Genomic DNA, 16777 nt, shown 5'->3' with positions numbered 1-16777 from the left:
AAGATTTTCCCAAACCATGATATTCTCCACCCAAAAGAAGCTTTCAGTCCTTTGAAACTCTATTGTGGAAAAGGAGAAAGTTGAGGCCTCGTGTTTTCAGATGGGTTTATTAGTAATGAATAAACACTTGACTAATTGTTCTGTCTCCTACTCACTTCACTAATGTACATCATGTTACTAGGGGGATGTTCCCCAACAATGCATTGGGACAAAATATTTTGGCTGTTAAAAAAGGGAGACGTTGGGGGAACATTTTCTCTACGTGAAATTCAGGCTTAAATGCGATTTAATAGGAGGAAATGTTGCAAAGGCCTTTTTGCCTGGAGAGTAGAGAAGGTTTCCTGTGGAGTGAAGCAAGGGAGCTTTCAAAGGCATGGGGCAGGGAGGAGGGGGACATGGGGCTAGAGGCTGCCTCCCTCTGTCCTGGGAGAAGCCTGCTCGAGGACATGGAGCCTTCCTTCCCTCTGTGGCCTCAGTGCCCTGATCAACGCACAAGCCGGGGGCTGGGAGGGGAAACGCCAGTGCTCCGTGCATGGCCCATTCCTGTGACCCCTGGGGTGTGCCATCAGACCCCGAGCACCCACCCCCAAGCTGAAAGGGCTGGTTCCCAAAATCTGCCCCAAATAAGAGATTTTCTCATTTCCTTCTAGGTGAGTCATCAGGCTCAGCAGGAAGGTAGAAGGTGGGCACCAGATTCCGGTGACTGTAGGACCACACAGCAAATTCCGGATATGATAAGACACGGAGTGCTCCACAGAGCAAAAATCACGCAGGAAGCTTCAAGGCTTCCATAGAATAACGTGCCAGGGAGGAGCCAAACTCGAGACTCTCCAAAAACCTCAAAATGCCATACTTTGTCGGGTCTGATACTGGGAGGAGGGGAGGGGCTGGAGCTAAACATCTTTTGGCAAAACTGCCCCCCATTAAAGCCATATAATTTAGTTCCCGCTTCCCAGCCAGCTGCTCCCCCTTATCTCAGAGGGGCGTGCTTGGTGCAGGCTTTCAGCATATCCGTGGGCCAGGCAGGGGGAAGAGAAAGGACAATTGCACTTGCAGGATACAAATGCAAATCACCCAAACTTGCTTTAAGCCCTCTCACAAGTTTTCCTCCTGTGTGGAGGTGCTGGAAACAGCTGATGCAGGGTGCAGCTGGGATGCTGCCCAGGAATGGGTATCGCTGCTCTGTGGACGCTGCAGCCGACGAAGATGCGGCTCCCAAACCCCTGCAATGCACAGACTCAGAAACCCAGTCCCAGGGATGTACAAAATAAATAAACAAACAAGTGTACAATCAAAGGAAGCTGCACAGAGAAGGTGACATCATGCCCAGCAAACACCGAGCAGCATCTTGATGCCAGCAGGGCTTCCGAGAAGGCCAGGTAATGACCCCATGTGAAGATGAAAGGGATAGAAATTAAAATTCACGTTTCTCCCTAATGTCACTGGAAATGTGGTGTTCGAGCGCTTCATGGAATTAGCTGCAGCAGCTTCCTAATTGCCTTTGCCGAGTTGCCACCCCCAGATTGATGGTGGCGGCTGCAGAGGCCCCATCAGTCTCGCTTGGTGCTCCTCGAACACCCGCCCGGCACTGCGGTGCTCCCGCCACAGCTGCTCAGCTTGGCATTGCGGAGGTGCTGGGACCCCTCTGCCAGGCTCGGAGACTTACTTCGGAGTGGGGAGATTCGGCCGTGTTTTCCGGGTGCTGATGAGATGGGCTGGGATGCTCCCCAAGGGCGAGGAGAGGGGTCATGGGCTGGGAGAAGCGAGGACCAGCTGGCTCGGATGTCTGGCAGTCCCTGCTGGCACCAAGCAGGCTATGGGCAAAGGACCCACCCGCAGGGCTTCAGAGCTGGATTGCTGAAGCTGGGAGGTGGCCCCAACTTTCTGCAGCATCTATACCTGATAATAGGGGCTCAGAAACCCCAGCACTGGAGGGTAGAGGGGGAAAGGATTGTGAAGGACCTAGTTTGGGCTTGGGCACAAGAGTGTTATTCCCATCACCAGTGTGTGAACACCAGGAAAAGGCTCCTTTCTTTATCCATACATTCATGCATTCCACAAACAGCCCTTGAAGCCCACCCAAAGGTAGCTCTGTGCTAAGTGGCAAAGGAGGACCCTCTCCCATCAGAAAGAACAAGCCTGCCCTCGGGGAATTTCAGCTCTGGCTCACCTGCCTCTTTCTCCACACCCACCACCCCCACTGAAAGAGATTAGCATCCTCAGGATATCACACTTCCCCAGAATGGCCTGGGCACGACAGATCTGCCAGACTCATACCACGCAAAATAAAACTGACCCTGTGGGTCCAAGGGCTATAGCCTTCAAGCTAGTTGTCAATCATGCAGAAAAACAAACTGTGGCTTCCCTGAGGGAAAAAAAAAAAGAAAAGGAAGAACCAACAAATATCCAGGAAAGACAGACAAAGAGTGGGGATAACAAAAAACAAGGAGCTAAAATTTACTGGGCACTTTCCAGACATCCAGTTCTGTGCTAAGACTGTTACCACATATTGACAAAGCTAATCCTCACCATGACCCCATTTTACAGATAAGGAACCTGAGGCCCCGAAGTGAAACTAACTAGAGCCAAGCTGGACCTCAAAGCCAGATCTGTCTTGTACCAGGGTCTCAGAGCCCAAGCTGGCTCTTTCACACAATCATCCCTTACCATGATGGGAAACACACAAAGGGAAATTTAGCCAAATTCAATGAGATTCTCAGAAAGGCTTCTTAAGAGTCAAACCTAATGAGGGGAGGCCTGGCTGACCCTCAAAGGAAATCAAAAAACAAGCAGCATCGTTTTATTATAATAAAAGGGAAAACTATAGAAACCTAGAGGGCATACAGGGCCTGCCCCCCCTCATTCCAGCTCTTGCTTTTTTTTTTTTTACAACTTTATTGGAGTATAATTGCTTCACAATGGTGTGTTAGTTTCTGCTTTATAACAAAGTGAATCAGTTATACATATACATCTGTTCCCATATCCCTTGCCTCTTGCATCTCCCTCCCTCCCACCCTCCCTATCCCACCCCTCCAGGCGGTCACAAAGCACCGATCTGATCTCCCTGTGCTATGCGGTTGCTTCCCACTAGCTATCTACCTTATGTTTGGTAGTGTATATATGTCCATGCCTCTCTCTCGCTTTGTCACAGCTTACCCTTCCCCCTCCCCATATCCTCAAGTCCATTCTCAAGTAGGTCTGTGTCTTTATTCCTGTTTTACCCCTAGGTTCTTCATGACTCTTGCTCCTTTTTAATTCTGTATTATGAAAGCAAATGACAATGCACCAAAAGCTAAGAATTCCGTTGGAGAAAGGATTAAGGGCAGAGAAGTTTCCACCAACCAACCTGATAAGCCAACCGCAGGCTAAGATCAAAGCACGGGGAACATGCTGGTCCTGGGAATACCCAAATGTCCCTCCTCAGACCCCACCCCAGCCCAGGCAGCTGAACAGGATTCACAAGACCCAGGTTCCAAGCCTGCCTTTGTCACTTGGAGCTGGGTAGCCTTGGGCCAAGATATATTCTCTGTCTTTGTTTTTGCATCTCTAAAATAGAGATGATGACAGAACCAAACTCAGGATTGTTTGTGAGAAATTAAATGAAACAATGCAAATAGAGCACATGGCACAACATGCAAATAAAGTACCTGCATCATTATTACGACTACTTCCTAAGAAGACCTTGTGGGGCTCAGTGGTGGGCAGCTCTAGTGGAGGGCTGTAAATAAGACCTCCGGGTGGCCTGATATTCTCTCCCCCTGTGCACAGACTACTGTCTTCAGCAGCCAACCTGCCCTGATATGTGGGAGAGCTCCTGGGGAATAATAATAACAACCACAAAAGCAGCAGCAGCCCACCTTTTCTAAACACTTCCTCTGAGCCACTTATTACCAAGCATTCTGTGTGCATCTTCTCATTTACATCTCTCAACTCCACTCTAGAAGTTAGTACCATTGTGCCCATTTGACAGATAAGAACACTGAGGTTCAGCAACTGACTTGTCAGGGTCATGAGACTAGTCAGCAGTAGCACTGGATTCTACCCTGGAGAGGCCTGTCTCAGATCCAGACTCTTACCTCTACACAGTTCTACCTTTCCAAGACCAACTGCCTCCCTTTAAAGTAAAATTTTAAAAACCAATAATCCTCTAATTTCTTTCTCAGTTTATATATTTTTCATATCACTCATAGGGAATTTGTACATTTGTTTCATGAAAAAAAACTGAAAATCTTGCTGTTTAAGTAGGAAATCTAGCTATAGTTCCAAAATTCTGAAACTCCTGTTCTGGGAAATGTGTATTGTTGGCTTTTTTCAAAAGACTAGTGAGCTGTCATATTTCCCTGGTGGCGCAGTGGTTCAGAATCCACCTGCCAATGCAGGGGACACAGATTCGAGCCCTGGTCTGGGAAGATCCCACGTGCCGTGGAGCAACTAAGCCCGTGCACCACAAATACTGAGCCTGCATTCTAGAGCCAATGAGCCACAACTACTGAGCCCACATGCCGCAACTACTGAAGCCCACAGGCCTAGAGCCCGCACTCTGCAACAAGAGAAGCCACCGCAATGAGAAGCCTGCGCACCGCAACGAAGAGCAGCCCCTGCTCGCCACAACTAGAGAAAGCCCGCACACAGCAACAAAGACCCATTGCAGCCAAAAATAAATTTAAAAAAAATAATAATAAGATTAGTGAGCTGTGAACCCTTTCCTGGGAGGATTACATGTTACTTCAGGGTGACCAAATGACTTCTGATGTTCTGAAACACTGGAACTGGCTACAGACCCTGGGATTTTAAAGTAGTTACTGGTTTTTAACAAAGGGAAACAGCCCGTGTATATCAAAACACACACACACACACACACACACACACACACACACCCCTTTTACTCGTTGCCTGACAGTGATTCCCTCAAGGTGTGCCCTCAAAAGCATAGCTTTCTGACAGGGGCCCAGGCCAAAATTGAGAAGAAAGAACACTCAAATTTGAGCTTTACCATCCCATAAGCCAAACGATCACCATTTATGTCAGTGGGGCAAAAAGCTATCCTCGCTGAGCTGTTTGTACATGATGCAGCATATTGTGTTAATAGAAATTTCACTGATAATGGAAACTGGTAGGAGGCTAGGAGGAAAGCCATATGTTATGACTCGTGGCCAAAGACTACCTACCTCCAGTGGATTTACTGCTTCCCCCACCTATTGTTCTTTTTATACTATTTTTCCACCTCTGCCTCAACAAGGCACAATGGAAAAGGCATTTAGGATGGCACAGGTACAAAGAGCCAAATGCCTGCCTGGTATTTCTCTCACCTTGCTTTGCAAATTACAGTACAGCATGATAGCAAGAACAAAAGTGAATCCCAGGGGTTTCCCTGGTGGCACAGTGGTTGAGAGTCCGCCTGCCAATGCAGGGGACACGGGTTCGTGCCCCGGTCCGGGAAGATCCCACAGGCCGCGGAGCGGTTGGCCCCGTGAGCCATGGCCGCTGAGCCTGCGCGTCCGGAGCCTGTGCTCCACAACGGGAGAGGCCACAACAGTGAGAGGCCCACGTACCGCAAAAAAAAAAAAAAAAAAAAAAAAGTGAATCCCACAACTGCCCCACCTGTATTGTACAAGGGACAGGATGGGAAGAATTAGGGAAAGAAAGCAAAAAAAAAAACCTTCACGGGGATATAATAAATGCTTCTGTTTGCCATTGTGCCTCTGTCACATTAAATGTGTGCGACATATACTGCCTTAATCTTATGAACTCATTGTGGGATCAAAGCGACTAAAATTCCAGGAGTTTCTCTTGCTCTTCATTAATAATGAAGCAGACACTATAAACAAGAGAGTAGCCAGAGAACTAAGGCTTCCCGTGTGCCACGTATTGTTCTGAAGTACTTCATCTGTGTTCTCTCATTTAGCCCTCTCCAAAGCCCTATGACACAGGAGCTTTTATTATTAGTTCTATTCTGTACTAATAGAATGAGTAAACCACGGCCCAGGTAGATAAAATTAGTGACTTGCAGAGTGGAATTCAACTCCAAAGCCCATGCTCTTTTTAAAAATCTCTTTTCAGCTGTGCATGGCTCACTGTAATAGAAATCTAGATCCTTCTAAAACAGACAGGCTCTTTCCTGGGAGCCAAGAGTTATGGAGGAGGAAATGCAGGGTCAAGTTTATAGCATGGGAGGGCCTAGACTTGGGGGTATTCCAAGGGCCGATTATACCTTTGATTCCATTTTAATGCAAAATACTAAAGTCTCAAGAAAATGAATCAAACCATCAAGTGTAAAAGGCACACCCTCACGAGCCAAACTTAGGGACCTGAGCAAACAGATGAAGAGCAGGTTTGACTTTTGGAGGAAAATGTGAGGGGAAATGCTCCCTGCTTTTTGCAGATCAGCCGAGTCCTCTTGTCTAAGATGAGATCGAATCCTGCTCGGGAGTTTCGCAAGGTTGTTTTCTTCCTTGGCAGCCCTGCCTTCCAGGCTGAGTAGAAGTATAAGGTACCCGACACCCACACCTCTCCACTGCCAGCCAGGGCTCCTCCAGTCAACCTGCCCACTCTCCCTTAGGAACCATTCCTGTCCCATCATGGCTCCAAGGCCCCTTGGAGCGAGGGGAAGTCCTTCCCCGCCTCATGGGGGCCCAACACCCACAAAGCCTTCACTGCCAAGAGAACACCTCTTGAAACCCCACCTGAGGACAGCACACCTGGGGGAAAGAAACCAGAGAGGGCACTAGCACCCCACCCACCCGGCCCTTCTCATCCTGCTGAGGTCCTGACTGAAGCTGGTGCTCAGGTGGGAGCAGCTCACACAGGTGACTCACGCTGCAGAGAAAAGTCAAAGGCTTGGGGGTCAAAACACTCCAGTCTGAGTCCACCTCTACCACGTGGCAAGCGCAACACCTCCCTGAGCTGCAAGCCCCGCCTGTAGGAGGTAGATAACCTGGGCCATCTCCCAGTGCAACAAAGGACCACAGCAGATGCCTTGCATTATCTACTTTAATATAAAGAATGCTTGGCTCATTAAACACTCCCCCCAAAAGTCCACTGCCTCCCTGTCCAGTCCCAATGAACAGTCTGTTCACCTGAGCTGGTTATGATCTTGGTGGACTTTGAGAAGCCACCAGTGCAGACTCTGTAGTTCTGTAACAGTCCCAGGTACGAATGGTTCTTGGGTGACTTTCTGAACTATTTGGCCCAAATGGAGCAACCAAAGCTTTTGCAGTTGACTTTCATAACTGATGTCTCAGTGACTTTCACTGCTGACTACATGGTTTATGCATAAACAATGGTTAAAAGTTATGCAACTACAATAGCATCATCTCCCCCAGAGTCAGTACCAATGTTTACACAAAGAGGGGCGGCACGTGTCACTCATTCAACATCTTTAAGGAGATCACAGAGGACTGCAGATGCTAAAAGGCCAAAACACAACAACAGGCTGTGCCAAGGAAGCTCTGAAGAGGAGGTGGGCGGGGCCAGTAGGAAGGGCCACAGAACCCAGGATGCCCTTCAGTGCCTCCCATGACTTGCTGGCCGATGGCAGTCCCCATGCGCTGCTGCACCTCCCTGCCCCCTGACTGGGGGAAAGGACACCCTGCCAGTGAGGTGCCTCATCCCGTCTGGTTTCCAGCAGCACTCTCCCAGGAAGCTGTTAGGAGAAGTCTAGAGTCCTCCAAACCTAGCGGGAAGAATTCTCATGGAGGAAATGCCTGGAGAGCACCAGGTGTCCGAGGCTGGCTTCTGGACGCACTCCCACAGTAGGGGAGTCACTGGGCCCACTGTCTCTCCTGCGGCTTCAGGCCTCACTCCGAGCATTGGGGACCCTCGGCCCTTCCTCAGCTGACACACCACCTGCACAGCAGGGCGAGCCAAGGAGGGGGTAACAGGAAGACCCTGAGGAGGCTCTTCAACCCCAATTCCTCATGTGGGCATCGCCCTGACTCTTGTGGGAAGGGAGCTGACCTCTAGGAGAAGAGGGAAGGTCTAGGCAGAGGCTGGGTCCCCTGCAGTCCCCTCCTGCTCCGAAGTACCTGATTCCCCAGGCTCCTCCCTGTCAGGTGCCAGGTGGGACCACCTTCCTACCTGCCAGCACTCGGGCCCACTCCCCTGTTCACGCACTCGCTCATTCATGTCTATGGAGCCAGTCACACAGATGCTCAATGAAGGTTATCTTAAGAGCTTGTCTTTGTCTCACACCACCAATAATGACCTCCACAGCTCGATGGCAGGAAGCTTCTACATGCCAGGTACTATGCTAAGTGCTTTGCGTATTTTATTTCATTTAACCTTCACCACAGCCTGTAAGCTAGAAGGCACTGGTCTCCTCTCACACTGGAGGGTGCAGGTTCAGAAGTGTCACACCGCAGATCTGGGACTCAATGCCAAGTCCATCTGACTCCAAACCCTGTCCTCTCAGCTGTCTTCCCAGGCTTTGATTGTTTCCGGCCAGATGTTATCTCATTTAATCCTCCCAAACACCCGTGAGGTCGGGAAACACAGGTATTATTCACATTGTTTTCAAACTAGAACTGAGATGGGAAAAGGTCACACAAAGATGAGGGACCAGGCAAGCAGACTCCAGAAGCCCAGGTCGGTCACCTGGGGGAGGTTGCTTAACTTCTGTAATCCTCAACTTCTAAATCTGAAAAATGGGGTGAATGGTAGTTCCTGACTCATCAGGTAGTAGACAGAATTCAGTGGGATGACATATGTAAAGTACTTATCATGGTACCTGGAATGCAGGTACACCAGAGTGAATGCTACATGTTTTTACTATTAGATTAGACCATTTGCCCAAGGCCACTCGGGAAATGCCTACAGAAAAGATAAGAAGACAAACACCAGGGCTCCTAGGCTCCTAGGCCAGTGACCTTTTTCTTTGCTTTAACAACACTGCATCTCCCGAGATGTGTCTCTGAAAATGTTCCAAGCTCTGCAGCTATTATGATGATGAAGAAAAATGGGCAAAGGATGCCTTCCCAACTGACTGTGGCCAGAACATTGAAATAAAATGAGAGAGAGTAATTATACTCCAATAAAGATGTTAAAAAAATAAAAATAAAAATAAAATGAGAGGATGAGCTACCCAGCAGGGAAAAGAGAAAGCCAAAATGAGCACGGCCCATCCTTCAGGGGACTTCACCCAGGCCCAATGAGCCCCGTGCTCCCTGTGATGCTCTGCTATCATCATCTTGAAATTCTTCATAATTTTTTAACAAAGGGTCCCCCGTTTTGCTTTCGCACTGGGCCCCACAAATTATGTAGCTGCTCCTGGTCTCAGCAGACCCTCTGCTGCAGCTGCCTATAAAATCTCAGAAGCTGGATAAACCGAGCTTGGTGGACTGGGTCATTCGGTTCTGTCCCAGCACCCTGGTTCACTCCCTTAAGCCACTCTCGCTAGCAGCACAAGAGGACAAGAACAATCTTCCCCATTAGCAGGCAGCACCTGCTGCATTCTGTGATGAGCAGCGTTCATTTCTACTGGCATACGCACACACACACAAACTTAATAAGTATAATGGTAATGACCTGTGCAAGCCCAAAATACCGACTGGCAGTTGCTTCACCTAAAATGGATAACCAGAGGTCTGGTCTGTGAACCCACAGCCATTTGCAGCTCTGCCCAACTTGTCTGTCCAGATCGTTTACGTGGATAACAGCTCTTTTAACCTTGGGAGAGTACTGTTTTCCAATATCGGGTGCCAAGATAAATACTTGCAGTGCATAAACTGACGAAACAGCCATCTATTTCTTGTCAAGAGATAATGCTCTCCTTCCCAATATGGCCTTGAAATGCCCATTAATAGTTTGACTATTGAGTTATTTATTTCCATAATCTTGATTTGGGGTAACTGGGAAGCTCTGCAACATATAACCGTAACACACCTTACAAATGTAATGCCTTATTTAAACAGCCTTGAAATGAGCACACAATGAGTGTTGTTCAAAGCAAATGGAAATTAAAATGTTTACCATTTATTGAAGACATCTTGGACCCTTTTTTAAGTTGTGTCTGTAAAATAACTTTCTTCTGAAAAGCAGACATGGTGGCTATGCAAAGAAAAATCCCCTAAAACACATCAGCTGTACAGATGCCTCATCTGCTGAGGGTGACCTGTGGTCCAGGCTGGACTGTGTCAGAGAGGGGTCTCTGAGGCTGACTTTGCACTTCAGGAACGATCACCTCAGTTTGCTGGTCAGTAAATACTCAGGGAAATCAAGCATCTTCCTCTTCCTCTGCATTATTTTCTTCTCATGAAGGAGAAGCTCACTTTTGTTTAATGGACCAAAGAGGGCTGATGAAGATTCTATTGATGTTGCCAGGAGCCTGACATGAGGAACTTTTCCTCTTGTTCCATGATACACAAAAGCATCACTGTAGCCACTGAAGATGAAGCATAGGCCATTATGTCTCTTGTATAAAAATTACATTAAAAGAGGAGTCAGGGTCGGGGGAGGGAGAATCTCATATACTAATTCATAGGCTGGCATTAATAACATCTATTTCCTTTTTTCTCAGTCTCAGCCACAGCAAACCTCTAAGTCCAATCTGAGTGTCCCAGGGAACACGCAATCTGCGAAGTCTCTGTCTAGAGGACACTGTGGGTCTCAACAAGCATTGTGACTGCAAAAGACGGGGGGACCCCCAATATAAATGCCACTCACTTCCGACAGAGGATGTGTATTTGGATAAAGAAAAAGCTTATTTGTTGGTAATCTGTAATGATAGATCTGGATTAATGACAGACCGGAAACAAAGGATCCTTGTGAGAATGTACACCTCTTTCGATAAGCCCAATATACCAAGTCATTTATTGCTCCACGTACGTGGGAGCACTAAACACCTAGGCGAGGATTGATCAAAGACTGAAAAGCCTAAAACCCCAAACCTGACTTCCACAAATATGTGATCCAAACTGCAGGACAATGGGACATCTTGCAGGGCCACAGGTACTTGGGGTAATGGTTTCACATTTCTTTCACTTTTGTTCATCATGATACACAGCTATGTCTTCATCACAACTAGAAATGTTATTTGTGCTTGCCCTTGCCTGACAGACTTTATAATTATTAGGTGGTTTGGTACTCATGTGTTTGCCTAAGTGCACACTGGTATTAGAATAAATAAGATAAAATAAAATAAAATCCGCCTGAGATCACCTGAGTAATTGATCAAAATTAATAACCACATTGGAATTAAAAGTCTGAAATTTGCCTCCAACAAGAAAACCATGCCTATGTTTTCATTTCCCTTAATTTTGACTAGCATTTGTAAATCGGAGCAACTCAGGCTGCAGCAGTTCCTAATGAGAGAAAAAGCAAAGCAGAAATATTTCTGTCAGAAAAGAAACTTTGAGAAAAAGAAGGAAAGAAAAAAATGAACAAAAGAGGCTCAGACAAACACTTAGCAAAGCCATACAAAAAGAACTTTATCTGGTCCTCAAGTGACCAAGCATGAGTGTACAAATGCAATAAGGTATATATGTGTGCATAAGATGCACGAAATGAATTCTAACTGGTTTATCCTGCTCTGTGGATGTCCTGGTAACTGGGCTAATGAGACCAATAAACTGCCCTGAAAGATTGAAAACTGTCATTTCCGAGATTTCAAGACTTTGAAAAATAATCTGCCAGGGAAAAGTACAGTAATTGAAGTGGTGCCGTGAATTAAAACGCTGGCAGCACAGGTTGAATGCACTAATCTCGTGGGATGACAAATAACTGCGTTTATTCAACAAAAATGTTCAGCCTAGTAGCGCCTCCCCAATAAAAGCAATCCATAGAGTGTCAGGCTTCCTACAGGCGGCACAGCACTGCTACCCAATTCCTGATAAATGAATACTCCTATTTAATTATTTAAAAGACCATCACTTTCAACATTGATAAAAAGTCATAATTATCAAAATGGCTTAAAAGAGCCAGCCTTTTACTTTGCTGACTCTGTCCTGTGGAAAGAGACATCACATTCATGTATTAAAGCCGCTCTCTCAATAAATAGGTGATAACGCAAAAACCTGGTTATGCATTCCAAGGAGAGCACGTTTGATAAGTGCTGCATGAGGCATCCAAAGTAAATGTCAATTCTTTTCTAGCATTAATGGCAGAGACAGACAGTACCTGTATTTCCGCTGTGTATTTATCATCACGATTCTGGAAAATATAATTGGAACTCTTCATTCCCATGAACATGCATTCCCTGAATGCAGAACTAAACAGAATGACAAACCCAGCTCCTACCAAATTCTCCCTAAGAAGGATGAAATGAGAATCATGCCAGTTTAATACCTTTTATTGTGAATGTTAGGGGTGTGGAGCCCATGCGTTTAACAGCCTAGGTTACTGGACCTACTAGAATGCTTCTCACTGAATCCCAAAATAGAGAGATAATGAAACTATGCCTCCCCAAAAGAAGCCACACAAAGCGCATTCTTTGGGGAAAATGAAGCAAGATAGAGGCAGCTGAATACTGGCATGAATATGTCAAATAGGAAAGTTAATTAAAAGTTGAAGTGAATGGAAACCCCTGCAGTACCTGCCAGCTAAGAAGGCAGGACACAGGCACACAGCCACACTCCAGTGCTTTGCTTTCAGGGGCCCGCTGTCCTATAACAACTAAAGCCTCTCAAGATTGACTCCAACTCCAATATACAAGTCCTACGTTCTTCCATTCTGTACTGGAAACACAAAACTTTGCTAAAATGTGGACTACAGCATTTTATATAATCAAAAATATCCTCTTTATAAGGAACAAACAGATTGCTATTCCTGTGCTCAGCAAAGAAAAAAATAGAAAAAATAGGAAAAGTCTGGCAGTGGATACCAAATATATTATCATAAGCTAAAGTAATGAAAGCCACGGTATTAAACAAAGAAACAACTGATGAAATCTTCTCCTTTCTAAAGCCATGGCAGTGAGGTACATTGTTAAATAGCTATATTTACATTGAGGAAATCAGTGATAATACTGCTACCTCGAATTATATTACCTAATAAAAACCTGTTACCAAAATGGCAGTTTTCCCAGTCTCCAAACACTTTAAAATTGGTGGTCAATTACTATTTAACTTATATTCACAATTACTATTTTGTAAAGTTTTTGCCTTAGTGCAAAAATTACTACACTCCCATTCTAAAAATGAACATCCCGCATCAATTCACAACATAAAGTGTCAATTAGAAAAACTACATAGAGTACATAAACCTGTACAGTGGTATACAATATACCTTACTTAACTGAAAATCAACTTTAAATGTCCATGCCTTAAAAGTATGATTACAGACTCTTACACAATACCTTTGAGTCCCCTTACTACAGTGTTAATGTATTTATCAACCAAGTTTTCTAACTCATTTCAAGAGTATCTTAATTGTCAAGGATGCAGTGATGTGATGGAAGAGTGCATAGAGTTGTGACTCAGAGGAGTAATTCCTCATGCAAATGGCCAGAAACTTGAAAATAAGCAAGAGAAAGGCAACTGTCTCCTTGCTTTTCCAAATGATGTTATGCCTCCCCCAACTCTGAGCACCTCACATCCTTTCTCATACATACTCTGAGCTCTCGAAATCAATTTTCTTTGCTGATTATAAAAATACAATCATATTTGGGGGCAATGCGCCAAGACAGCCAAAAGGTACCTCCCCAAGTTGTCTAACATGCCCTGCCCCATCATTCATGGAAGTCCTTGCCTAGCAAGCCAAAGCCCTGGGTATCGCAGGACTCCATGGCCGGTGACTGCAACCCAAATGCAAGAGCAAATGCCCACCCCAGAACCTAACGCCCACCAACACCTCACCTTCCCCATGCATCAGATTACAAAATGTCAGGCAACAGCAAGAAATGACAACAAAGCCACAAACAGCTGGAAATAATTACCCAATTGTCAAGCTGCAAACATGACAAAAGCAAAGCGAGGCTTGTGAATACAGTATCAGAAAGGATGCTGATAAGGTAAGAGAAGCATTTTAGCTTTTTCCAATTTGCTATTATAGAGTAGCCAATAATATGGTTGATGGGATTTTGTGCAGTGGGGTGTGTGTGTGTGTGTGTGTGTGTGTGTGTGTGTGTGTGTGTGGTGTGTTAACTTCGGAGAGAAGGAAAAAATATATTTCATGTGCTCCTACAAAATGTGAGATACAAGATCTGTAAGCACAGCCCGCCCCCCGCCAAAAAAGTTCACAGGCTCTGAAGGGTTACTTTCAGAGTTGTTACAACTACAACGTGCAGATGAAAAATATTTCTTTAAAGTTATACAAAATGTTCTCTTCTTTAAAAGCATAAGCAAAATACACAGGCAATGCAATAGGCCAGAGCTCTTCACATAAAACATCTGACACGCAGGCAAAATGCCAAAGCTGAGTACAGACTGGTCCAGATTAAAAGAACACTAGAAAAAAGGCAACTCCTATAAACTGAGAGGCAGGTCACAGGTATGTAAATTATCACTGACCATAAAGGCACATCATAACCTCAAGTTTTTATCAACTGCCTATAATTCAATGAACTCCGTCCCCAAATAACAGAGTTGTGATGTCTTTCCATGGTTTCAGAGAATATGGCTATTGGCAATTTTTAAGCCAGGCTAAGCTCTGTCATTCCATTGTGGGCTGATGCTTCATTACGATATTTGGATTTCATGTGACAAACTGTTTCATATAATGTCCCCAAAAACTCTACTCTCTAAAGCAGAATGCCATAAATAAAATACGTACTTGGTTACCAGGCAGTATGCATGACACATATGTTACATTGGCCCAAAAAGCACATTTTAAAATACTTAAAAGTTAACTTAACAATTTAAGCTTTTTGTATCAGAGAATTATCCCCTAAAGGCCAATTTTATTTTCTATCTTTGAGAGAATTCTTGGATTAATCCTGTTGATTTGTTACCTTGAAATTCTTTTAAGCCCTCTAATCTCTCCTCCCCAGCCCATTTTTTCCCCTTTTTTCTTGGAGGGGAGGGCGAAAGACCATATATCTCACAATGTAATTTTAAGCATAATGCTGCCTGTTTGAATTAAAATTGATGCAGCTTCTGATAAAAGCCTAATAATCAATTCTGCATTCTCATTACTCTGCAGAATATATGGATGCAGACCAATTTCTTAAGTTTGTGGACTGCTCTCATAGGTTATTACCCAGCAGTGCAGCTGAGTGGAAAGATAACCACATTCATTCTCCTTATCTGTAATGATGTAATGCATCCCAGCCCTGAGTCTAGATGATTGGGGAATAATGGGATCGTACAACTGCGGGGATGACAAACAATAGTGCAGCATCTTTCTCTGATATACTGAACCCCAGCCTCCAACGCAGCAAGGTGAAAGACATCATAACAGGCACTGATTCTGCCCCTTGGATGAAGTTAGCGTTTTTTGGCCAGAGGAGCATCTGCTCTCACACTGAAACAGCAATACCGATACTGAGAGGAGAGCCATGCAAAAACACTCAGTTTCCGAGCCCCAGCCAGGACAGTGCCAGTGAGTATCCTCCTTTTCTTTGTGTTTAGAACCAAGTGTCATCTAAAAATAACCGGTTCGTAGGGAGAAGTCACTGCACAGTACATTGCCAAGAAACGGAGGATCAGAGACACCTCTGATAACTGATGCTGCTCGGGGTTCACGTTTGTTTGGAAAACTAAATCTGCCTCCATTTTCTGTGCTGGAAAAATCATCGCTTCCTGCCACCACAGAAACCTTACCTTCTGCAGAAGCTGGGAGCCGGAGTACTTAGCTGCAATAGATTTTATCTCTCCCCCAAAAGCAGAGGCCCAGAGCTTCACCCTGCAGGGAGAAAGGGCACAGGAACAAATGTAACACCGTGTCACAGTCAACACGCACGCATACGCACACACGGGGCTGTGGCTGAAGGAGCCAGGCGGTATAACATTGGAGAAAAAAAAAAAAAAAAGACAGAAAAATTGCCTTGGTAGAAACTGCCAGCACCGAACGGCAGAGCGCAGCGCGGGAGGGGGCCCGAGGGGGTCACATAGTTCAAAACGCGCAAAGTGTCCCAGGCTCTCCGGAAAGATCACTGGATTTTATTTGAATAATTGCCTGAGAACTTGACCACCCAAACTGAGCATCACCTGGCAAAGATTAGTCGAAAGAAATCCACCCATCCCCCCCTCCCCAAAAAGAAGTGAGATGGCAAGATAGCAAAGAAGGGGTAAATAAACGGCCCATGGAAGTTGCATGCGGTAAACAGGCTTCAAAGTTGGTGCTGTCGCCGGCGGTGAGCCTCTCCAGGTCTCCCTCGCAGCCCGGGGAGGGGGCGAGGGGATCCCACCCCAGTCTCGCCGCCCCACGCGGGTCCCCGCCGGCAGGTGCTAGAGGCGAGGCCGACGCCCGAGGCAGGTCTTGCCGGCCGCACCTGCAGGAGCCCAAACTTGGGCACAGCGAGTCGCGGGCGGCAGGGTACCCTTCCCGGGCGGCTCAGGACCTGGCACTTACACGGAGAGCGGGATCTGCTGCTCCGAGCGCACCACGTCCCCCAGCGCGGCATAGAGAAGCGCGGCGGTCAGGAGCGCCGAGGCCCCCCGGGACGCGCGCCGCTGCGAGCCCGGCCCGGCCATGCTAGGCTCCCTCCGACGCGCCGGCGGCGGCGACGAGAGCGGCAGCGGGGAGCTGCGCCGAGCGGGCGGTGGGCGAGCGCGCTAGGTTGCCTGCTCCACGCCGCCCCGCCTGCCTCTCGCGCGCCGGGCGCACTTGGGGAGCAGAAAAAGGAGCGGAGCGGGGAGGGCGGAGAGGAGGAGGGAGGGGAGAGAGGTGGAGGAGGGAGGGGAGA

General features: G+C 46.5%; 1 protein-coding gene across 1 annotated transcript in view; it reads right to left on the bottom strand.

Annotated features, from left to right (window-relative positions):
- Nucleotides 1-16565, bottom strand: part of CACNA2D3 (calcium voltage-gated channel auxiliary subunit alpha2delta 3) — a 794881-nt gene extending 778316 nt beyond the window's left edge. The window contains exons 1-2 of the mRNA XM_060109938.1: nucleotides 16444-16565; nucleotides 15693-15774 (exon numbers count right to left, since the gene is read on the bottom strand). Coding sequence (XP_059965921.1) covers nucleotides 15693-15774; nucleotides 16444-16565 — 204 coding nt within the window. The remainder of the gene's footprint in view (nucleotides 1-15692; nucleotides 15775-16443) is intronic.
- Between the last annotated feature and the right edge of the window lie 212 nt (nucleotides 16566-16777).

This window comes from Mesoplodon densirostris, chromosome 10 (genome assembly GCF_025265405.1).
Source record: "Mesoplodon densirostris isolate mMesDen1 chromosome 10, mMesDen1 primary haplotype, whole genome shotgun sequence".
Taxonomy (NCBI): domain Eukaryota; kingdom Metazoa; phylum Chordata; class Mammalia; order Artiodactyla; family Ziphiidae; genus Mesoplodon; species Mesoplodon densirostris.
This window is presented reverse-complemented; position numbering and strand designations above follow the sequence as displayed.